Source organism: Aptenodytes patagonicus, chromosome 1 (assembly GCF_965638725.1).
Source record: "Aptenodytes patagonicus chromosome 1, bAptPat1.pri.cur, whole genome shotgun sequence".
In the NCBI taxonomy this organism is placed as follows: Eukaryota; Metazoa; Chordata; class Aves; order Sphenisciformes; family Spheniscidae; genus Aptenodytes; species Aptenodytes patagonicus.
The window spans coordinates 134345210-134371366 of record NC_134949.1 but is presented as its reverse complement, the minus strand read 5'-3'; the positions used below and the strand labels follow the sequence as shown (position 1 = coordinate 134371366).

The 26157-nt window shown below is 37.8% G+C and overlaps 1 protein-coding gene across 1 annotated transcript in view; it reads left to right on the top strand.

Moving 5' to 3' along the window:
• The window catches only part of IL1RAPL1 (interleukin 1 receptor accessory protein like 1), a 771820-nt gene extending 748150 nt beyond the window's left edge, over positions 1-23670 (top strand). The window contains exons 9-11 of the mRNA XM_076355950.1: positions 7253-7396; positions 21256-21426; positions 22731-23670. Of these exons, the coding sequence (XP_076212065.1) occupies positions 7253-7396; positions 21256-21426; positions 22731-23449 (1034 nt within the window). The 3' untranslated portion in view covers positions 23450-23670. The remainder of the gene's footprint in view (positions 1-7252; positions 7397-21255; positions 21427-22730) is intronic.
• The last annotated feature ends 2487 nt before the right edge of the window (positions 23671-26157 follow it).

Sequence of the window (26157 nt, the reverse complement as noted above, 5' to 3'; positions counted from 1 at the left end):
CATTTTTTTTCAAAGTACCTCCTTCCTTTTCTTCCCATTTTCTCAGTGCTAATTTCCTGTCCTGGGCCTCTTTTACATTTTGGGTTTGTTTTCCTCTGTCATAGGTGTTCTCAATGGGCATATATAGGTCTTGTTGACTGCAAGCTAATGAGGGATGGTTAAACCAACTTTTTTTCTGTTGGGACAAAGAAAGACTTTCACTGAAATAAATTGTTTAGAGGAAGAGCCTTATTCTGTTTGAAATTGCCCATGAGAATGTATGTTTGAAAAAGAAACAAGTTAATATTTCCTATAGGAAATGCATCTGACTCATCATTTATTAATGCATAAACATCATATTAATATTTCCTGTACAATTTAATAGCAAATTCTGAATAGCAAGCAATTCTAATTTTTTTTGATATGGTTATTAATGATAACAGAATTGCTGACGAGCACCTTAAATTACAGTGTCATTCATGTAATACTGTAAATCTGTTTTATTACTTAAGGACTTGAATAAGTTAAGTTTTTGATCTCATGAGCATTTTCAGTCACTAGGACACAATTTCACACAGTAGTAGTGATGAGTGACAATTAAGACTTAAAAGAGAAAAAAAGAACTTAAAAGAGAAATTTCTTTTCTAACCTCTGCAAGGAAACTGCAGGTGTTATAGTTCCCTTTGCCATAAAGCTTCACGATGCTTCTGAAATTTCTGAATGGGAGCTCATCATGTGAGATATGAGAGCAATGAGTTTTATATTTCAAATTCTGTTAATTGGTCCTAATTACTTGAACATTCCAGCAAATCCCCGAGTCTCAGTGGAAGCAAAACTGTTGTAAAACTCTGACCCACTTGGTCAGTTAAGACCTTACACATGTATATCTTCCAGTGTATAAAGCATTCAGTTTTCATTCTGCATTGCAGGAAAAGCTTTCCCGAGTTCCTCACCAGGTTTTAGAATTGGATTTGAAATTGGATTTGATTTGATGGGAATTGATTTTTCATCCCCCTATGGCCATTGAAGAAGCCTTAAGGTTGTCACTGTGCTGGGCACTGCAAAGGTTCAGTCGCGCAAGAGGTTTATGACATAGGACCAAAAGTCAAATATCGCCTCCTTTCCTGTCCCAAACCTAACCAAAAGTGACTGTTCTTTTTACACTCGATCTCATCTAAAAATCAGTAAATTGGTAGAATACTAAAGACTACTGCCTGACAGAAACTCTTCATAACACCATTTTCTTCATCAGTAAGGTTTTTCACATCCTTTAGAAAATTGGACTAAGACATTTCCAGTAAAAAGGTTAGTCAGATTATTTAGCATGTGCCTAAATCTAAGTTTCCTCTGACAAAGTGTCAAACAAGTTGGTTTGTTTAACAGATTCTTTTTTAAAACAGTTTTTGTACCACTTTTATCATAGTTCTTCTCTTTATATAATGTCTAAGTGCAATTCTAACCTTGATTGGCAAGGATGAAAATATTTTAAAATAAAATGTCACAAACTGTTCCCATAATCCATGCAGAGCTAAATTATTCATTAATGCTATCATCAGAAAAAATGTAAACAGTATGTTTTATGATCTTGCATCCTTGGAACTTGGTACTCTATTTTTCCCCATGTTTTAGCACCTCCCAGTGCTTCTTACATTCATTTCTTTCAGAAGATCTAAAAGAAGTAATTGTGTGGGCTGTCTGATTTCTGTAGTGCAATAAGCAAATAGAAGCTGTCCTAATCAGTAAGGTTTTAAGCCATGCACAATTCATTTATTTGGGGAAGCTAACCAGAGATTAATGCAATTCCGCACCATGACGATTTTTTTCCTTCAACCTGAAGTATAAACTGCCTTTAAAATGCAGTGTTCTGTATTTAAATGTAGTAAACTTCAGTAACATTGCAGCATCTATATTTTTTTCAACCTTATCCTCTTTTGAGCTAACATACTCTTGGAGACAGTCAGTGTAATTATTCTCCTGCTGGGAACAGGTATCCTGCACTTCTCAGAAGAAATAAAAATGTCATCAGTAAGAATATACTTTTATTATAACAATTTACTATCTTTATTCTAATATCACTGAGAAATCCAACAGCACCAAGGCTCAGATAAGCTACCTGCTATATTTGTATTTGCACACACATATATGTATGTACATATAATCCCGAACTTGACTAGTTGTTTTTCATAGATGAATCGGGAATATATAGTATATATTGATCTAAAAATAAAGTGAGATAACTAGGTCTCAATAGTTCTAACAAATAAAATGAAACTGCTGCATTGGAAACCATATTAAAAACTGTAACTAAATTTAGCCACCTTAAGTCAACTCTGCAGACTTCTACAGGCATGCGTGGCCTATGCTGGCAGAAAGCATATACTTTGTGCTAAGAAATGATTTCATAATCAAGCTAATGAACATCCCAAATCTGTTTCTACTGGTATCAGAAGTATTATCGTCCTACAGTATCCATCAGTAATTATTCACAACAGTACCCATAAGGCCACCTAGGTACCTTAAATACAAACAGATTTTGTTTGGCACGTTGAAACAAACAAACAAAAAATCCTAAAAAGTAGAGAATAGATTTTATTTTTATAGAGAGATATATATATATGCATATTGGATATGCATATGCTGTATAAAGCTGTGGTTCCATACGTTATACTTCAGAAAGATAAATTGTTTTACAGCCATGCCATAATGAATACTGTATTAAGCAGGGGGAAAAAAAAGAGGAAAAAAGCACATACTTCTCCTTTTTTATACTGTGAGTACGGGTTTGTTTCTTTCTTTCTAACCTAAGCCCTGCCTACTGTTTGCTGCTGATGTCTGAAATGACACTCAGACAAGTATTCCTGTGTTAGCCAGCCTCCTTCTTCCTTTAGAAGAAACACACCTGTTTATAACCAAAGCTTCATGTTATGGCGCATCAGTCTTGTGTTGGTTGTCAGTATTTGCCTTCTTTACCTTCTCTCAGGTGTCATCACGAGACCTTTAGTATTGTCTTCAACCGCTCCCCTTCCAAATTATATTCATTACCTTTATGTTTCATTTAACAATTGAAGTCTGTGAAAGTATACCTAGACAAACTGGGAACTGTCTCTAACCAAACCTTGTAGTTTTCTGAGTTAAATCGTCCAAGACAAGCAGAGAATGGAAATGAGTTTAGGCCACAAAGTTGCAAAGATTTATGTATGTGCTAACCTGAAGCTCTGTGAATAGTCCTGTTGACTTCAGAGGGATTACTTATAGTCCATGAAGTTAAGCAATCTGCGTAAGTGATTGCAAAATTGAAACCTTAGATAGACTGTAATTGGATTTTGAAAAAGGCTCAGAAATTGAATACACAGCTATAAATCACATGTCCTCGAAGAGTTATGAATCACAAAAAAAGAATGTTTGAAATATAATTTTTCTTAGTAGCTCAGCTGTATGTGGACTAATGAATAGAATAAGATTAATTTTAAATTATCACAGATCATTAAATGTAAAGTCCCTGAAGCATGTCATATAAGTCAAAAGATATGAATCGTTGAAGGCACCCTTTTATTTACTTTCTTGTTACAACTCCAGCTACAATAAGTGACTTACCTGCATGACACAACAAAAGGAAGTTTATCAAATATTAAAGCCAGGTGAAGATCAAAGACATATCCTACAAATATGCCTAATAATTAGGATAGAATCAGTATAAAACGAGTGTGTTTATTACCAGCCATATTGTGCCAGATATTTGGAGAGGATGCGTGCTTTGTTTTAATTAGCCGTCTCTTTCACTGGGTTGCTTGGCCAAAGCTTCCTGATAAGGAAAAAAAATTGTAGCCATTGGTCAAAATGCTTGTAACAAATCTTGTTTTAAATTGAAGCTATTTATTCAGAAACCAATCTACTACTGCAGCAGTAATCAATGTATTTTCCCTTGGAGTAGAACTGTTCCTGTGCTACTGGAGGACTATTTTTAATTGCCTGTAACTAAATGATTGCTGCGCTTCTGGATGTAACTCCCTGGCACTCGCTCATTTGTTGTGTTTAACAGAATGCCTGTCCCCTAAGGGTTAGCCGAGTAATTTTCCTCTACTATTTTCTACATTCAGCCTCAGCTCCTTAAGGAGGGCCAGGTCTGTAATTTGAGCAACATAACACAGAGACTAAATAGGTTTTAAAAGGTTTGCACTTTTTGTCTCTCCCCTCTGATGTGGAATTGTGCTGAAATTGAATCTTTTTAGCGTGGAGCCACTACAGGAAACTTGAATTTCAGCAGGAAAAACAGATCACTCTTCAAAGGGAGTGTAATGCCTGCTGCAGCAACTGTGCTCAAATTGCAATGCAAAAGGCAGAATAAAGCAGTAGAAAAAATTGTTATTGTGAAGATAGCCTTACACTCTAATCTTGCTGTTACACTTTAACTTAGCTTTAACGGTCACTATGGCATTGTTGATGTACACGTCACCAACACCCTTGGCATTCGCAGAGCACCTTTCAGGAGTAACCCCTCCTACGAAGGAGCCAGATGCGCCCTCCCCAATTCACATAGGGGAAACCGAGGCACAGAAATGTGAAATGGCTTCAGTCACCCGAGGGGCTGACAGCAGAGGCAGGACCAAGCCTTCCGCTCCTCACACTTTCAGTTCAGCGCAACACAGGGTAACGCTGTTCATGAAATCTCTGCGGCAGCTCAAAGCCAGCCAGTGCCCCTGTGGGGCACCATTTAGCATCCTGCAGAAACACTAAGTCAAGGCCTGAAAGCAATCAGCTTGGTGTGGCGTTGTGCCCAGGCCAATCTGTCCCACCTTCCGTGGCGCTGCACAGATGCGGCTGTCCCACTTCCAGCACTTTGGGGGTTAGCTCAGGCGTTCACAGAGCTGGGTGTAAGGATGCAGCCGTCTGCCAGGCTAATCACTGCTCCTCTCTGCCTCCGGACCCTGACAAATAGCACCCAAGACAGAGAGCGAATGTGTGCTGATAGACATTGTCCAGCATGGAGAAAAATACAAGCTTGCTATGCTAGATGGATAGAGCATGAAACTTACTTTGCAAACAAATCTGTTTAAGAAAGAACTACCTTATCCGTGTGCTAAGTGATCACGATGGGCTCGGCAGCAGCACATAAAAAGGCAATTTCTAGTAAGTTTCAGGGTGACTTAGAGAATTTTGTTGTTTGCTTTGGTTGCCTAATTTAGGACAATTTCATGTGTGTTCAGATAGACTTTATTGAAGTAAAAATATAGGCATAATCTTGAATTATTATATGGGGAAAAAGATAACTAAGAGGGACTCTGATGGCAAAAATGATGCAGTGCATTAGTCTGATTTCATGCACAGAGAACAGATGACTACCTGCAGTTATTTTTTTCTATTTAATCTCAAAATCGTTAATTTAGGAAAAACTTTTGTTTTCCAGTTGTAAAGTTTTGCCTTGCCTTTAATGAGTCATAACAGCAGGTACATAAATAGAGCATTTTGTGCCTAGCAACCCAAAATATTAAAGCCTTTCTTCTAGTTACCATTGAACAGCTGCATCACCTGTACTACAAAATGATAAAGAGGGTATAGTAAGCCAGTGCAGAGTAATTTCCATTTCCATTTATATTCTAAAATACTGTATTACTTGTCTATGCAAACATTTTTTTGTAGGGTGTTTTTAATAACATTCTCCTTTCTGGACCAGAAAATTGTTGAAAGTCTGAAATAACCATGCCGGTCTTAAAAATATCTAACACAAAGGAGTTTCCAGCACAGTTTTAGAGAGAATGACATGGAATATAAATGCCTTTTTATTTTATTTTATCACACTTTTAGTGTCTTCTAGAGAGCAATGAAATCTTCTTACAGTTGTCTCAAAATAATAAAAAGGTGTGTGATTCTCAGTAGACGCAGTCAAAATAAATGGAATTGTCACTTTTTCCTCTAACCTTTTATTTCTCTAATTGAATTGTATTATGCTGGAGTAACATAGCTACATAACCACACACACACACAAAAAGGTTACTTCAGGGCTACCCTCCTTCACTCAGACAGAAGCTGCCCACTGGAAGAGGACACTGTGAAAGTAACACAGAACTGAGCTTTCTCCAGCACAGATTTTTATGAAGCAAACTGTATACCTTGGATTTCCAAGATTTGATTTCCTGACATTCCTCAAAACTGAGTGATATTGGAAAAGTATGGATGGTCTTAAGATATGCCATTTATTACTCATGTCAAATTGCAACATTGTTAGTAACGCTCTTCCTCCTCCCACCCTTCTTTTTTAACATTGCCAGTTTTCAGTCAATAAGCAAATGAAAAGTAACAACAAAATGGATGACACGTAACTGTGTGAGCTTCCTTGAGCATGCAATGGTTAAGACTGGCGGCGTGAAAGTCCATGATGGTATATTACTTATGCACTCATTAGTGGCCCCACTGAGGATACTGCTGGTTGTAGACAGTTGTGGCCACATTTGACCAGAGTCCCTGTCCTCAGAACGGAGCTACATGGCGAGGATCTCAATCCACCTTGTGAGTCTCCAGTGGCAGAGTGCAGCAAAGACACCAGGGGGTCACAGTCTGAATAGAAATGTCAACACGGACAAATCGGGGTGGTTTGCTGTGGCTACACATAAGCCAACCCCACTGGGGGAAAGGGGAGTATAAAGATGAACTGCAGATCATTGGGAAACTGGGTCAAAGATATTAACACATAACTGAGATGCGAAGCTGTGGGGTTCCTTGGATAATTTGTCTTCACATCTCTCAAGTTTTTGCTTGTTTTATTCTTATTTTTATTTTGGAAAAAAAAAATCAAATCCTTAGTGTAATCTTATCCAGTAGACTGAAACTCATCTTATTTGTGTGTGGAATAAGGGAGGAGCTGTGTTTGCATTAGAGTCCCCAAGAAAGAGACATTCACCTCTGCTTTCATTGTAAGTGGAATGTCAACATTTATCTGTGTAAAGCAAACTGTGATCTATCTACAGAGAGAGAGAAGGAAGAAAGTTATCAAATATCTCTTTTATATATGCACATACTCATACACACACACATACCCAGCAATTGTTATTTTTTATATGAGCAATTCAGATGGTGCACCAGAGGAAAAACTATTTTATTAAAGGAAAAAAAAAATCTATTAATTAGGTATTTCTTCAAGGGCCTTATAACAAAATAAATACATAAATAACCCATCATTCATTATTTTATTTTAATGTTTAACACAAGTGCGAGATCTGCTGCTAATCTTTTTCTGGTTTGGAATGTGGTTGTTACTGCGTTTTGTAATTCTTTGCAGAGCTGATGTACACAGTTGAGCTTGCTGGTGGGCTTGGTGCTATTCTGCTGCTGCTTGTTTGTTTAGTGACTATCTACAAGTGTTACAAGATAGAGATTATGCTCTTCTACAGGAATCATTTTGGAGCTGAAGAACTAGATGGAGGTAAGACAGCTTCTTAGTACATTTCCTGCTTTCTAAGTATGCCCGTCTTTTATTCCCCTCCACCAAGGCCCAAATTTCATCTCAGTTCAAGATGCGTTAACAACTGCAATTTTTATTTCTCACTGCATTAGGCACTGACTTGAATATGCATTCCTTATACAGCACATTAGCAGCAGTGATTGCTGAGCTGATGTACGTGCTGCTCTCTGGAGCTCCAGAAGACACCCATGTCTTTTAGATTTTTATTCCTGACACTGAATGTAAATTACGAACACATTAAAGATTTTCACTTCCTGTCAGTACTGAAAGCCAGCTTCACTTCTCCATAAGCTAGGGAGTGTCTTCCCTAATTGTATTCGCCAAATAGGTACAGGTTGAAGTGAATCTCAATTTACTGCTTGTTTAAACTGATCAGTTTCAATAAACTTTACCCAGTGTTTGGGAATGTACCCAGCAGTTCATTTTCTTGAGTTCATTTACTTAATCACTGAGAGACAGGCTAATGGTCGTTAAAGTTGTTCTGTGATTCAAGGACACCCAGCCTAAACAAAAGTACCGGCTTGTGTCAAATGTATACATGCATTTTCTTTTCTTCTCTTTTTAAGGACTGAAGAAAAAGGTCGTCTTTTCCTCTAGCCCTACTAATCAAAACTGCTGCTGAACAGCAAACTGGGTTGAGCTGCAGGTTCTGATTAATTAGGTTTGGTTTCTTGGGTCAGAGTTCCTGATGTTTTGTGCTGCCATTACGTCTTTGGCGACAGGACCTTCTTTTTTACTGAAATTCTAATAAAAGTTATTTTACAGTTCAAGGTAATAGCCCGTGGGCAAAAGCCACTGTGACATATTAAAATAAATACATACTGATAAACAAGTGCTGGCCAAATCTGCCACCAGTAAGGGAGAAGAGCTGCAGCAGAATTAGAGGTCCTTATATAAGGGAAAGACTTCCATAATAAGATCACCAGGGAATGACCCACTTCTGCCTCCTATCTAAAAATGCACAAGGATTCAAAATAGAAAATGCTCAGCACAACAAGCCCAAGAATATTAGAACATTTTGTATCTTTCTACTGGATTTACAAAAAAGAATGCATTAATATAGCAGCTCAGTGGGTGAAAAAATCAGGTTATTCTACTTATTTTACAGAGGAGGAAACTGAGGCCCGGAGGGACTGTGACTCATGGAGGATTTTGGCAGACATCTTTTTTTTTTCAGGAGCTGAGATCCTCTCTTCTCCACAAAGCAGCCCCAAGTTTAAATGGACATGCTTACTTGTTTGAATTGTGTGAATGTTATAATAGTCATATTATACTATGCAGAAATAGTTTAATTAATAATTGTTTAAATGGATGCAATTTAATGTTTTCTTTCTCAGTATCAGTAATTCTTACTTTTACAGCTGTCATTTATTGTTATCTCAAATCATTCCAGTTCATTTACAAACTTACTCTACCAGGTGTTACATGCTTGCCTCTCTCTCCTCCCATCATTGATCACCTGGGAACAACAATACTTTAATCACACATTTTAAACAACAAAAAAGTGACCTCTAAAGGATACTGTTCTGGGATTCAAAAGGAGGAAAACCAATATCCATTCAGTTTATCCTTCTGAGCAAAGTTAACTGTTAAAGAAGATAAGGCATGGATTCTCCTTAGATGATCAAAGCAAACACTGATAGCTTGGGTGTTTAACTGCAGTAATATAGGAAGAAAAATACTACTTGCAGTTTCCTAATGGAAACCTGTAGCTTCTATTGTATTCAATATACTAGCAACATGGATAAAACCCATTGTGCCAATGAAGTTACTGCAGCTGGACTTTTTAGTCTCTTTCACTTACACTCTTGCAAAAGCAAGAAGATAGAGAGAAAATGCCCCACAGAAGACCAAGCCACGGCTTGTGCAGGAATAAATTGCAGACATACATTCAGATCCTTTCCTTTGGCTTAGTTTGTCACTGACAGACACAAAATGCTGAACTCTAAAATCTTCTTCTAACCGCATCTCCTGCAGTGCAACAGCAGAACGCCCACGTGCTATTCATAATTTACACCATGTTCTGTCATACTTTGGGACAGCGTGTAGATAAGCAAACATCAAAATATCACAGGCTTTTTTTGTGTGCACTATATTGTACCCAGAGAGGATTTGAAACACTTTAAAAGTGAGGTCCAATTAAAATTTTCAGTTGAAAATCTCTTTTAAACTTCATTTCTTCCCTGATCAGAGAACAAGCCCTTCAGGATGTCAAATCTCATCACAATTACTTTTTCCTTTCCAAACCTTAGACACATCAGTTTTTCTCAGACTAACGTATACATTTCTGTGGGAGGCATGGGTAAATTGTGAGAAATATTTGAAAACAAAGTATTTAACCCTTACAGCTAATGCAACTTAATTTATTACTTTCTGTAAGGGTACTGCAAATTAAGCAAGTGATCACAGCTGCTGATTCCTCATTTCTCTAACTTGCAGCTTTGAATTTCCCATTTCTCTCTCATCCTGGAGGCTAGACTCTCCTGTTTTTTTCTCTCTCCTACAAACACTTTAGCTCAGTCTTGCCTTTATTGTCTCCTGGGAACAGGCATTGAAGACCCCTTTTTTGTTTTCATGGTTAATTCCCTGCCTTTCCTACTAAATTAGAATATAATCAAATCCAGCTCACGTTTTACCGCTTTTCCTCCCACTCTGTGCCCGTGCTTTCCAGCCACCTGGGAGCTAACTCCACACCGGGGCACTGTGTGACGGACACCGTGTTATGTCCTTTGGCATGGAGCAACACAACGTGCCGGTGTTTAGTCAGGGGACCTCACTGTGAACATCTGATAGATCCCCCTGGGAGCTGGAGCACAGGGCCAAGAAAAACACTCTGACCCTTGGCAAAGCAGTAGTTTTCTCACCTGCAGGAGTTTGGCATGACCTTGTGTCTCGGAGATATAACTCACCCCTACCAATTTGGTGGTCAGAAACTCCCAAATCTGTTTAAGTGGAGAATTTCTGTTCGAGATCTCTCCACATACACGATGAAGATGATACCTTGAAGTGCTATGCAAACAAAGAAATGGCTGGTATTATTCTGAAAACAACAAAAATTTCAGAAATAGATGCTTGACTGGGAACTTCTGAGGGCTGATCATTGTTAAATGTCAGGCAACTTTTTTTTAGGTTTGCAGGTCTAAATTTAAAAGCTTATTTTAAAAAGCCTTGTCCATAAAGTGCACTTTAAGGACTAACACATTATTAGTGAAAGCCACTTTCAGAAGTGATGATTTCTTTTATTTTGCTGTACATTTAGCTCCAACACAAGAGATTTTATACCACATTCATCCTCTGAGGAGTGTTTTAGCAGTCACTGTATGTATTTTTATTTTCCAAGGCTCTCCTCTTGCTGCCTTTCCCAGTTTTTAATTGACATGATGAACAAACTAAGTATCGTACTTTAACTAACAGAGAAGAGTAACAATTAAAAGTACCTGTGGTCCACACATGGCCTGACTTCTTTCTACCTTGCACTCTGTGACCTTAAAAGGCTGTTTGTATCAGAAGAGATATTACCACTGTATCGAAATCTGCTCTTTGCCTACACATGAGCTGACTTCCAGGCTCCCTAAAATCCATAGAAATTTTCCCAGGATTTTACCTGGGACAACTTTCTCCTTTGTGAGACTGCTCCTGCTCATCAAATCATGCAAGGATCTGTCCCCAGGCATGACAGCCACAGCAGACACAGTGAGGGCAGAGAGAGGGGAGTCAGATCACTTATCTAAGCAGCACCATTTATGATGCTGCCTTAAAGTGGCCAGGAGGCTCAAAGTCACCAAAACAGCTATTTTCAACTTTTGCTTGACATTTCAAGACCTGAGAGTTTCCAGTAGATGTGCAGGTGTCTGTGTGCCAGCTTTAAGATACACTGAGGATTAATCCAGAAGTCTACGGATGACAGGCTGAAAACCATTGGACATAGTCAGATAGGCAAAATTACTCAAAATCATGAACTTATGTATGTGTTTATATTCCAGATTCCAGTTTCAGAGAAAAGAGCGTATGGTACAGTTAGCAATAGAAACAGTCTGCAGGCACCAGCTCCTACCATTACCTGGGTACATTAGCAACCATTTAAATTGCTGGAAGTTTTTGTATGAAGGAATTAATAAGCAAGGGGTGAATACTATCATAAAAAAGAAGAAATTTTACATTAAGAGGCTGGCATTAAAATTGATAAGAATAAAAAAGTAGCAATTAAAGAGAAAGACTGAACAAATGTGCTGTAAATAGTTTTCTAATGTAATTTACATAAATACCCTTTCTCACAGCTAGGCTGACGAGAAGTCAAGCTTTAGGTTCAAGAACAAAAAAGAAAACCTGTAGGCAGCTGATAACTAGAAAGTGAGAGCTTTGCTTAGCAGCTGATACGATGACCTTCACAATGGCCCTTGGTGCCTTTATGTCCCATCAGCTGTTTCTACAATGTTGGACAGGAGCTCTCCGTGGTGTCCGCGATCTTATTGTCAGCTTTCCTTGCCAAGGAAACCTTGCTGAATTGAGGGAAGACGCAGCCTCTGTGCAGCTGGGGTGCAAGCAGGGAAGGCACTGGGAGCCAGGGCTGGGGACTTCCTCTGGGTTTCACTTTCAGTTCTGCAGGTTGCTGCTTTTATTTTTCCCCCCCTCCACATCGCTGAAATAAAACAGAGTGCTCGTAACGTGATTAAAGTGTGTCACTGCTGAGCTCTCTAAATTCAGGAAATCTTGTTTGGATTTGGTACATGACATCTATAGTGGCTGTTTCTTGGCTGTGTTGTTGCACTTTCTTAAGCGATGAGTTTCTACTCCTTGCTGAGGGGAAGCAAATCAATGTTCAAATTAGGAGATTGACGAAACAGCTTCTGCTTTAAAGTCTGTTGCACCTGGGATTCCTTAGGTAATCATGATTTTTGTCCTTACTAGTATTTAGCTGCAAAAGACTAGCAGGGTTCACAGACAGACCTATGGGATTACCCAGATAATATCTTATTCACTGTACAAGACAAGAGCAGGTAAGATATACTTCTTAATGGTTTCCTGGGTTTCATCCCAGTAAACCTCTTACGCAGGTTTACAGGAAAGGCAACGCTTTGAGATTCTTGTTTCAGTGTGACTTAGTTGCTAACTTGCAAATATAACTTTTACCAATGGTTTAGGCACCACCAAAGCACTTGTGTTAATGATTATGCTATGCAGGTATAGCTAGATTGAAATTACTGCTGAAGTTAGTAACTTTGCAATTACAAAATCTTCCCTGGGGACCCATAGAATAAGTTTGCAATAGCAGCCTCACCACTGCGTATGTATTCTAATTGGCTATTGGTAAATTGTGGCAATAAGAAATCCTGTTTTATGATTATCAATTTCAAATTCTATTAAAATCACCTTTAGAAAAATGCAGCTTTCAGCTTTCCAAATACTACTGGTTACAAAAAGGGATTTTCCTCTTATTTAATTACAATTTTATTGTTGGAGAACTTCTTCTCTTAACTCTTCTTGTTTATGCTGTTTATTTACATCTGAAATGCACTTCAAACAATAAAATCTCCATTTATGTCTCCACTGAATATGGGATTTTCTAGATTGTGTCCTTGAAACTTACTAATTCAAAGAAAAATTCCTGTTTTTTTCTTTCTTCCTATTTTGTAACATCTGAGGTACATGCGTAATATATATATTAAAAAATAAAATAACAATATCAGCAAGAACATCTTTAGATTCCAAACTAAAAGATTGTTATAGGTTAGAAAGTCCAGATGTAAAATAAAAAAAAAAAAGACTACCATATATAAATCAATGAAGACTGAGATATGTCCTGTTCCTCAGCCAGCAGCTCTGTCAAATGGTTCTAAGCTTTGAAGCTTTTTTATCAAAGGCCAAAGCACATTGCAGATTTCCGAGGTTGGTGAGATGAACGCAGCATATTGACATCTGATTTTTTTTATATCTATAATGATTTACTTAACCTTTCACTGCTTTTGCCTAGATCAAGGCTGTCTTACCTCCAGTTTTCAAAACACTTAACCCAATGATAGGATACAAATACTGTCACTAAGATCAACAGAACTAAGGGATATACATAAAATTAAGCACATATTTTATACAGGTAACTAGTTGCTTTGTTGAATTAGGACCATAATGAGAGCATCACTTCTTGACACTTTTTATTTAAGAATTTTCTTTAGTATAGAAACAAATTATATTCTTCCGTTTTCAGAGCTTACATGACACTTTTTATTAGTGCCTCTTCCTACTTTCTCCTTTTTTAGATAGTACCTAGTTTCTTCCAGTCTTTCACAGATAACTACTATGCTATGCTATGTTTCCAGCTAAGTAGTTACCATTCAGTCTTTCAATATCTACTAATAATATGTTTTTTCTTAGTTTGGTGTTTGACATGCAAATAATTCATAGCAACCAAGAGAATAATTTCTATCACCATCTTTTAACTTTTGTAATTTTTTAATAGTCTGAAACTCTTATAAGGACTTCTGAGTTTTCATATCTGTCAAGAGCAAGTTCTAAGATTACTGCTTCATAATTTTTTTATATTGAAAATAGAATGTCTTCAGTAGTAGTAATAAATTTGAACTTTCATGTTAATGAGAATGACTGAGAAACATTTGAGATGCACTTTTCATTTAGCTAGGAATACAAAATCAGACTAAATATAAGAGAAAAAATTAACTTTAATGATAGGTTATTCAGTTTAAATAAGTAATATTCTATCTTATGTATCTATAAATGACAAATTTTAGCTGTAATTATAGAAAACCAGGGAAAATATAGCTTACAGAGAGAATTCATTTTGCACTTCAAATCACGTCATTGTATTAATTTTTGGCTGAATTTTTATCTGCCAGGAATCACTCATAATTTTCAAGAAATGTCAAATGCAGCATTGATATCTGGGGTTTTCATAAATGTTCTTATAAAATCAACTTTAAAATTGGTATTCCTTTTCTTTTTTCATGTTCTTTAGGCTTCCAAAATTCAATATGGCTTAATGGGGAAAAAAAAAAAGAAGGGAAAAAAGGGGAAAAAAGGGGAAAAAAGGGGGAAAAGAAACACACGTCCATTGCTTTAATATTTTTATAAATGTGCCTACTAGGGACAGAGGACTTTTTTTTTTCTGGTCTTTGTTGTGCTGAGAATACTCCAGAACCTATTTAGAATTGGTTACATTTCTTTAACCTCTTCCCCAGTGTTGCATTTACAAAACCTCCCTCCAATTCACCATTACCCACTCTGCACAAGGATATGAACTATCGTTAGGAATGCTACACTTAACTAATACTTTGCCATGGAAAAAGCCAGTGTTTGTAATTCTTAATCTTTATTAACATTAAAAGGGCTTGACATTTAAAAATAAAAGAAAATGTTAAGGTGAGCTTCATAAGCAACAGTAAATAGTGTGAGGAAAAGTATAAGCATTTTGAAAGACTTAGGATTTTGGCATTTTACTCAAATAAGCATTTAAATTACATTTTTCATTACATTAAGGGTGATGAACACTATTGCAATGTGTACATTAAATATGTCCCCACAAATAATGAAACAGATTATGAAATGTCATAGTCATTACAATTTTGTAGCAACTACAGTCTCTGGTAAATTTTTAAAGCCCAGTACTTTGCAACCTTTCCTGAACACAGCACGTTTTTTAAAGAGGAAAGCCTCCTGCATCGGCTTGACTCCAACCACCTGCAGCACTGGGAGGATCTGTCATTTCTAAGAACCCTACTTGAAATCGCGAAACTCCGAGTTAAATCAGCACATTGCTTCTAGATTCCTGTAATGAGCATCTGAGTCTTTACTAGGCTGGCATGTGCTCTGGTGATGGAGGGGAATCAGCTGTCCGGTTCACTATTGATATAGAAATGGAAGATCTGCTGAAGCCAGATGTGTTACCAGCTACACTGAGCTGTGGAGCAGCCTGCGCGTGGTCAGCTGCCTTCAGTGCGCTGAATGTTTCTGAAGGCACTGCTAATTACTCTGGAGGATTTCAGGATGCACAGAGGTGTGGGTTGACCCTGGTGTCTAGGTCTTATAGCTTCATTAAAATAAGATTCACTATGAAATATGACATTGTGGGATTTCTCTTTGCTTTGATCTATTAATCTGTCTTGTGCTAAAACGTATCATGCCAGCTGAAAATCAGAGTTTGTCATCTGCTTGAACATGGCTGATAAGAAAAAACCTGACTCTATGAAGGTTTTTTTTTAATTTTCAATTTTTCATCCACATAATTTTTCTGTCCCCCATTAGCAGAAATATCTGTGATGTTTAAGGATTAATAAAACCTCAAAGGCCCAAACTGCTGGCTTCTTGGAGTGCAACATGGAAATCGTTAGAAAACATGTACATCTATAATACAAATTCAAAGTTGAATCTGTTTGCTGGTCCCTGTAGAAGAGGAAATTTTATCTGTCTTTCTCTAGGCACCAGCTTACCATTTTTTCATGTGTAGCTGTTAAAAGAGCATGCATACAGATGAGTTCTTAGATGTCTGATAGCAATTTACTTACCCAAAGATCCCATTTGCATGTGACAAAGTAGATGCATATAGAGTCTGGGTTTCATTTTATGCTTACATTGAGCCTTTAAGTGACTGCTGCTGAGCACATCCTTGGAATAACAAGCAGCATTTGCAACTTCATCCCCTAAAATTTTATATCGCTTCTGCTGGATTAACACTGTAGAAAGTTACAGGGAGTATGATAACATATTCTACAATTGGATGAGTACCAAAAGGATGGACAGCATTAAAGAATGCATGTTGCAATGATGCAACGCGTGTTTTGGCTAAAATCCTGGGCCGCTAAATGGAGTAATGTTTCATGTGTTATTAATGAAGTTGGGATTTCACCCTCAACGTTTACCCCTGCTGTGGTTTAACCTCAGTCAGCAACTGAGCACCACACAGCTGCTCGCTCACTCCCCCCCCCTCCCTGGTGGGATGGGGGACAGAACTGGAAGAGTAGAAGTGAGAAAACTCGTGGGTTGAGATAAAAACAGTTTAATAATTGAAATAAAATATAATAATAATAATAATAATAATAATAATAATAATAATAATACACAAAGCAAGTGATGCACAATGCAATTGCTCACCACCCGCCGACCGATGCCCAGCCAGTCCCCAAGCAGCGGCCCCCCAGCCAGCTTTCCCCAGTTTATGTACTGAGCATGACGTCACACGGTATGGAATGTCCCTTGGGCCAGTTTGGGTCAGCTGTCCTGGCTGTGCCCCCTCCCAGCTTCTTGTGCCCCTCCAGCCTTCTCAGTCGGCAGAGCATGGGAAGCTGGAAAGTCCTTGACTAGTGTAAGCACTACTTAGCAACAGCTAAACCATCGGTGTGTTATCAACATTGTTCTCATCCTAAATCCAACACACAGCACTGTACCAGCTACTAGGAAGGAAATTAACTCTATCCCTGCTGAAACCAGGACAACCCCTAAGACCTGTAGCTTTTGTCAGACCTGTGGCTGAGCACAGCTCCATGACACAGCTCCTCTTACTATTACAAATAATGGGAAGAGGAAACTTACTATACCAAAATGTTTCAAAGTATTGCTGTTGCATGATATTGTATGTCACACAGGATAGAGTTAATTTTCTTCTTAGTAGCTGGTACAGTGCTGTATTTTGGATTTAGGATGAGAATAATGTTGATAACACACCGATGTTTTAGCTGTTGCTAAGTAGCGCTTACACTAGTCAAGTATGTACCTCACAATCTATTTTGAGCAGTCTTGCAGTACCAGTGGTTTTGAAACATTTGTGTACTGAGTGCATCATACCTTGAGCACAGGCTGTATTAGACCCCATTGTGATGAACTAATCCAGAGCTTCCACATGCTCTCATGGTTGTCTACAGTACCATAACAAAGAATTTTTTGCATCAAGTCTGGTTGAATTTGGCCATCCAAGGTCTGCTTTAGGTTTTGTTTCACTATTTTCAATTAATGGATATAACAAAACTTCACAGAAATGGAGGCTGTTGAGTTGAAGAGCTACTACCTGTAGGCAGCAGAAAGCAACTACAAACCACATAGCTGAGGAGGATTACTTGTCCATTCACAAATAATGGGAAGAGGAAACTTACTATACCAAAATGTTTCAAAGTATTGCTGTTGCATGATATTGTATGTCACACTCAGCTGTGTTCACTAAATTAAAGGACAGCCATTAAGTAATACAGCTCTGCAACATACCTGGAGGCAATGCAAGATGAACTTACTCTGATAGGTTTCTAGAAAAAGAATCCTGAAATGGTTAAGGGAATAAGAGTGCTTTCAGGTACAAAAGGATATCTAGATAATGGCTTTCAATCTCCATGAGAAAGGAAAAAAGTTTCAGATGAAATGATCAACATCCCTGCCTTTGGTTATTAGCAGGTATTTTTCTTCCTAAGTGTGGGAGGAAACAGGTAGTGAGTAACTATATTCCAGTTTATTGCTAATGCACAGGAGCCTGACAAAAACAAATCTTTGAAATGGCATAATCTATATCTAAAGTTAAAGTGCAAGCAACAATCAATCACATTTTCATTCCAAGGATGCTTGGGTAGAAGACCTAATTGTTTGTTGATGAAGAGAAATAAGGAAATTCTCATTTTAAAGAAAATCTTTGTTTTCCACCAGCTTTGTTTGTTTTGAATTTGGATTTTTGCCCTTTTTTTCTGGCACTGTATATTAGATCTAGCCAGTGTCTGAACTTATTGTGTAGCCAAAGCTGTTATTATCATACTACATAATAATATAAGTAGTAATATAAAGTCCTTTATGACTTGATTTGTGATTAGGAGCAGATCAGGAATTTTGTGATGAAGTGTCTTTTTCTTAGAAAAAGCAGAAGTGCTGACACCAAATATTTTCACGGGTAAAATACCTGTTCCAGTGAATGGTCAAGAAAACACAAAGCTGTGATGGACTTCCTGCATGCTTGCTGGGAGTCTGAGGACTCCTGGATGTGTTGCTCAAAGGAAGGCTTACATGGAAAAAAGCCTGAGAGCAAAGGGCTTGAGGGCAAAGCCGAGAGCCTCCTGCTTTCATGTGACATGGCCAACAGACTGGCAAGATGCGAGCCCCAGCTTCCAGAGTTTGACTCAGTCATAAGATCTGGATGTCTTCAGGCTCCCTTTCATTCTGTTGGGACAACACATTAAAAAACATGAATTAAGATCAGAAATGTTCTTTAGAATGTAGGCATCAGTCCCACCCATTACAAGCAGTAGTAGGTGGGGCCATTTAACTGAGAAGAACCTCACGCAGAGACGTTATCTACTGTGTGTTTAAATACTTTCCTAGAGATGGGAGATTTCAACAATTTTATGAGTTCTCCCATTTATCATTACAATTGAAATTCTACATTTTTTGACTGTCCATAACAATTAGAGAAAACAGTAAATAATGCCATTGCTTTTTCATCACATCACAGAAAAGATAGCTTCTGATGGCTGCGTAGCTATCTGCCTGCGGTAGTTCTTAAAATGTTTCACAGAGTTGGCAGCGTAACCCAAATAATTTTAATTAACTAAAAGCAGGCTAACACATAAATATCATATCAGTAAAACAAAGGCATATGTGATCATCCCAGGCATTTCACATTTTGCAAATTGTCTGCTCATGCCAGTATGTCAGCCTACCAGATAACAAAATTGCCACATAAGGTAATTCTGCTGGAAACTGAACTTTTTACTTTTCATGAAACAAAGTTAAAAATAACTGGCAGATGGGGAGTATAATAGCTCAGGAAAACCACTGTGCTAATGCATCTAACAGTTTCCCAAACTGGACTACACATCTTGCTGGACTGGGGTTTGAATAAATTCATGATTGCCTGAACCATCTGTGTAGACATACCCTAGATCCTGGCTATTCATAGCCCTTCAAATGCTATTAAAACTAGGGAACTAGGGTGGAAAGAAATGTTCCCTGCAATACAGAATAATGCAGTTGTAGTCAGTGGAAATGCTGGAGCCTCCATGGTATGAAAAATGTATATTCCAAATAAATGCATTAATGCAATATTTACATATGCAAGAAAACAGTGGCATAGCATGAATAATTTTCCCTCTAAGTAAGAATGTGCAAAGTATCTTAACAAACAATACTCTGAGCCTTTAAAACAGTTTGAACACTGCATTATTTCTTATTAATGACCCCTTTGAGAAATGATACATTCTCATCTTTACTCAAAAACTTTCAACAGAGCAACACTGCTCTCAAGCATGTACTATGGTTATGACCATTACTAAGGTGACAACAGGAAATGGCATTACCGCATCATCATTTTGTCAGTTGTCGTAATTTCCCCACATACCTCTTGACCTCTCTGTGTGTTAACTCAGTTGCCGGGTTAACACTGTCCTACTGTAGAAACAAAACCCTGCTATGTAATCTCCCTCCATCTCATACTTGATCCATTCAGTGTTATTTCAAGGCATTGTCAAAGGCATTAGGTGCTTGTCTATTGTGAAGGATCACGGTTTCACAAATACTCCAAGAAAAATAATGGAAAGAGAGAAACACAGAAAGCACTACTTCTCTTTTTCTTATTTTTCTTTTTTATTGTTGTTGGTTTGCTTTGTTTTGTTTTGTTTTCTGTGGATATAACAATCCAATAGATGATAATATCACACAAAAAGGGTACAGGGGAGAGAACGAGCATACGGTCATTTCATGGGTTTGGTAAGTTTGAAAGTAGTTACAGTTTTACCATTTTAATTTTGTCATCTGCAAATGTTAATAAGCATAGTATGCACGTTCCTCAGAAGGTGTAAAATGGGGAAAGGAGTGGCTCGGTAAATGACTGAAGTCAGCATTGAAGGAATATAATGTTACTTACGACACACAGTTGAGTATTCAATCAGATCTCTTTTACAAGCAACTGATATTCTCCATAGCCTGTGCATAATGTTGTCGAGATACTTAGAAGGTTGTTAACATTTCATGACTCTTGCCATTGACTTTTTTCTGCTTTCTTCACAACAAAAGTCAAAACGTGACCTCTTATTTCACTGAATTAGTTCCAGAGCACTTGGCATTATTGACCTCCTAATGAAAATTAATGATAACTCTTTTGATTCAGTCTTTCAAGTAGGCACACCAAGCACATTTAAGAAACAGGCATATTTATTTCTCATATTGAAATGAAATAACACACTGTTAACTAACAAAATGTACATTAATGCAACATTAAATTTGCAAATTTAAGCACATAGAATTTAAGAGATTTAAACTGCATTATCAGGAGCTGATGCTGCAAAGATTTAAGCTTGGCAATAATTTCAGACCTGGAAAACCAATGAGATTTACAAGTAAAGATACACATACGCTTAGAATATTTCAGCCCCAGGCCGTAAATTTATAGTAAAAATCTGGCAAGACTGAATTTTTTTTACTATGCAACAGAGACAATTGCACACTAGCTTAGGTATTTCCATGCTTTTCTTTTCCCTTTTAAAGCTAGAGAAGAATTCAAACTCTTTTCAGCGACTTTTTTCTTCTGTGCTCACAAGCTGTCACCCCACAGTTGAATGGATTTCCTCCATACAGAGCCTTACACAAATGTTTATGTGCAAACTGATGTCAGCCTATGGATATGGATCCCCTCTCCCTTGCATCTCTGTAAATAAGGATTACCTTTACCAGGTGAAATAGGACAGGTGAATGGATTCATATCTGGAGATTGGGTGAAAGTTTGCCATTTTATCTAAACAACTTCCTATTTCTAGGAAATTCTCTCAGAAATAATTCCTGGGGAATTATCTAGGAAATCTGCAAGAATAATTAATAAACTAACTTACGTTCTTCCTCTCTTTCCTTAGACAACAAAGACTATGATGCATATCTATCCTATACCAAAGTGGATCCTGACCAGTGGAATCAAGAAACTGGAGAAGAAGAAAGGTTTGCTCTTGAGATCCTACCAGATATGCTTGAAAAGCATTATGGATACAAGTTGTTCATACCAGACAGAGATTTGATTCCCACAGGAAGTAAGTCATGTCTTTATGCTTGTATGTTTCCTAAACAGCAAGTGCAGTGATTGCAGTGATTGTTTTGGTATCGTTTCTATGCCTACTCCTTCAGAATGTCATCTTTCCTCCCTCATCTTAGGGAATGATGAAGATAAGCCACCAAACATACTTAATGTGTGTTTCCCAGATAAGATTATTTTTTGGTAACTGAAGGTGAGACAGTGCAGAAAGGGCATGCACGAGTAAAGGAAATGAATGAGACTAACGTTTTTTCATAGATTTTTGAGAGCTTGTATATCTAGGAACGAATACAGAAGTCTTTGTTTTCTGTTCCTTAGAGTTTGCCTGGAAAGATATCCATGATTCTAAGAATTTATTACAGAAATTCAAATAGGAAAGAAAAAGTTGTGTTTGGACTAAGGCAAGGGTTGAGTAATAACGTCTGCAACAGAGCAAAGTAGTGAATTCTGTTAGTGTCCACTGCAGGTAAATGCATAGTGGAGGTACTGGATCATTCTCAGAGACTGAAAATTAGAATTGATTCCAACTGGTACAAGTAGATCTTTTTCATGTTTCTTTCACATATTCCAACCTATGTACAGTAATTTTTTGTAAGTTGCTGTAGTATTTATTCTTCATATCTTAAGTGTAACCATATAGACAGCTACTAAGTTCAGTATCTTTTACTGAAGAAAGGATGCTTGGTATAGGCAAATCACAACATCAAACATAATATGCATAGGGTATTTTTGAAATCTACAGCAAACAAAACATTAATTTGCAGGAGACAACACCATTTTTGTGAATGTGTGTGGTGGCGGCATGAAAGGAAAACAAAAATCTAACCTTACAGTACACTTTAGGGTATCACTTAGGTTTGAGACTGAGCCCTTGAAGCACATAGTTGCTGCTCTGTTGCCTACCTGGGTGACTTTGCCTTTTTAAAGGAAAAAATGTTGATGGACACACTTGTTCCAATAAAGATATAGATATTGATACAAAACCACAGCCATGAACAAACACTCACAATCCATAGCACATGGGGGAATAAATGTTTTGCAGGATCACAGAATGGTTGAGTTTGGAAGGGAGGGACCTCTGGAGGTCATCTTGTCCAACCCCGCTGCTCAAGCAGAGCCACCTAGAGCAGGTTGCCCAGGACCACATCCTGGCAAGCCAACCTGGCACATTTGCAGGTGATGTTTTTGCATATTTCAGTGAGCACTTCTGAGAGCAGGGATTTGCTTCTGTTGTTTCTCCCCAGTCTATGGGAGCAGAGTGTTTTCTTAGATTGATTTTTGAGCACTTGTCTTATTTTGTAGCCTACATTGAAGACGTGGCAAGATGTGTAGACCAAAGCAAGCGACTGATCATCGTCATGACTCCAAATTATGTGGTAAGAAGAGGCTGGAGTATCTTTGAACTGGAAACAAGGCTTCGAAACATGTTAGTCACGGGCGAAATCAAAGTGATACTGATTGAATGCAGTGAACTACGAGGAGTTATGAACTACCAGGAGGTCGAGGCCCTGAAACATACCATCAAGCTCCTCACTGTCATTAAATGGCACGGACCAAAATGCAACAAGTTGAATTCCAAGTTCTGGAAACGTTTACAGTACGAAATGCCTTTTAAGAGGATTGAACCCATCACACACGAGCAGGTTTTAGATGTCAGTGAGCAGGGACCCTTTGGGGAGCTGCAGACAGTCTCCGCAATTTCCATGGCTGCTGCCACCTCCACTGCTCTTGCCACTGCCCATCCAGACCTGCGGTCCACCTTTCATAACACATATCATTCACAGATGCGCCAGAAACACTATTATCGAAGCTATGAATACGATGTACCTCCTACCGGCACCCTGCCGCTTACCTCAATAGGTAACCAGCATACCTACTGCAACATCCCTATGACACTTATAAACGGGCAGCGGCCGCAGACAAAAACTAACAGGGAGCAGAATCCGGAAGAGGCTCACACAAACAGTGCGATACTGCCCCTCTTGCCACGGGAGACCAGTATATCAAGTGTCATTTGGTGACCGAAATTCAAGGGGCTGTCAACCCCCTTGAGTAGGAGCTGAGTCTGCAGTCCAGTGCCTGGAACTACATCCTCGACTGCTGCTGTTAAACATGCATTACAATCGATAACATACGAGGAAAAACAGGGTCTTGTACATATGGTTTTTGCAATTTCTTTGTAGCATCAGTCTTCCTGTTTTACCCATGTCTCTTCCCATTCACATTTTCAACTTTGTTTTATATGTCATTGGAATTTGTATATTTACATTTTTTTTAATGAAGAGACTGCTGTATAGATAGGAAACTTTTTTGCTTCATTAGTATAGTTTTAGACTTTTTGTTTGTTTGTTTTTAACCTCTCTTGGGAATGCTTGGACAAAGCTATGTTGATATCAGAAGCACCATCCATTTTGTTGGCCTGCCTAGCCTGATTCCTGAAGGCCATGCCTGCTGCAGTTCACCTCTTTTGGAGAATATTTGTTCTTAGAAGGACCCCATCCCTCACTGAGAGCTCCAGTTTCATTTCTACTCCTGTAATGTGCACTGCTCCTTCCCTGCCCTTACAATGACCCCCATTCGGGGTAACACTACCATCTGATCATCTAACATGTAACTTGGTAGATACCTGTCAAACAACAGAATATACCCAATCTGTATCGGTTGCTTCACAGTAGTCACTACAGAGTGTGTAGAAACTAGACATGGTTTGGTTTTTGATTTCTTGGGTTTGTTTTTTTTTAATTATTATTTTAAGAATGAGTTGACTGTATCCCTTTTATAAATATAAAAGCAAACCCTATTTTTAACACTTCCTGGAAAAACATTAATGTGGTTGTGGATTTTATTTTTAAGCATTTAACTTTTTATTTTCCCCCTTTCAAAATACTGCAAATAAGATCATTTGCAATTGTCAGGCAAGACAAGTGGGGCAATAGGCACTGAAGTGCAGAGAGTCCTGCTGATATTTACAGTGATGACTTCCAAACCAAAGGGGAATAAAAAGACAGTATTGTAGATGGTTTGTCACTTTGTATTACAGAAAGTGTTATTTTCTGGAAAAGTAAAAGCAAAACATTATTTTGCTGTGGGTTACAGAGTCCCCTTGTATTTTAATGTTCAGAAAAACTGTATTTGCTTTAAAATTATATATTCAGGATTAAGAAATCTTCTTTCATTTGGTTTTAGCTTGTAACAATAAGTAAAACTTTATTAATTTCAACATGATTTCAGTAAGATCTCAGGCAGAAAAAAATGACATGAATACCAACAAATATAATTGTTTTCAAAATAAACTTTATTTATACAAAATTAATATTTAAATCAGACCTGGAAGTATTAAAAACAATTTATTCACTTTAATGAATAAATAAATTAGTTTTATTTTTTATGTATGATTCTATCTTTGAGGAGTTGCAAATAATGCGTGTACCACGGCTGCCAGGGAAGAAAAACAGAAACACTATGTTTACATCTGGACATCTTTAAGACAAATGGAATAAGCAACTTACTCATACTTATGTTTTAAATAATGGAAAAGTCTTTTCTGGTTTTAGAAAGAGAGAGGAGTGGTGTTGTAACTCTACAACCTATTCAGGCCAAGCTCTTTGCTAGTCTCTGCTAGCAGAAGCAGAGGAGCCGGGGTAGAGTTACTGGTTGCAACACACAGTCATATAGTCATGGGTCTGATTCACCCTGGCAGAAATGTAACTGGTATCCTGGCAAACAGACATTATAGTCTATTTATGTAATTAATTAGCTTTAGGTATTTTTATGGTAGCTGAATGATATTGGCCAATATAATTAGTGTGGGGTTTGTTCATCCCGATTGTCACAATGAGAAAAGTACAGCTTATAATATTTTTGGTCTTCTTAATGAGAAGTGATGGGTAGAGAGCGGGTAAACTGCAGTTTGGGGGATGTTTGTGGGAGTAATCCAGAACGGACAGTGGGGGAGGAAATGACTATGCTCCTGTTGTGAAAGTCAAATCTCAGTATCTGCATAACAAGCTACTAGAGCTTTGGGATGTGCACTGATTTTTATTTGCTTAAAAATGTTTATTTCTCTGACAATTTGCTCAAGTCCATTTCTACAATCTGTTCTTTATTACAGTGTGTCCCTCTGGACATGTGCCAAACATCCACAAAATGGAAATGAAGCTGCCAGGCCAGATAAAATTTTAAGAGAGCTTTGCACATTTGGTTATTTTCATAGTGTAAGAAAGCTATTATTTATTTGCTCTTACAGACACCTGTCAGGCACTGATGGCATTTTCCTTCATTCAACTGGATGCCAGATACCCCAGTATCCTCTGAAAGCAATGCATTATTTTTTCCCCTTTCCCTCCCCTTTACATGCCCTGGGGTAAAGACTGGGATGTGGAATAAATGTAGAATGTAATCATCCGACCGCAGTCACATTTAGACGATCAGTAGGTGTTTCCTTAGCCACATGGGGAGTACTTTTCTGTTGTTCTATTTTTAGTGTAGATTTAAGCACTTTGAATAGCATGATTCAGGGATTGATGGATACTATTTGATATTCACATTACTTAAAAAAAGTTTTTCTTATAATGTTTTGTCATAATATTAAATGAAAGAAAAACAAACAAAAAAAAAGAAACAAACCACAAAACAAAACCTGAAATAAATGGAGAAGCTGTCTATGGCTTTAGAAACATTCCTTCTTAGTACTCCTCCTCTATGAACAGCTCTGTGTGGGGAACAGTGA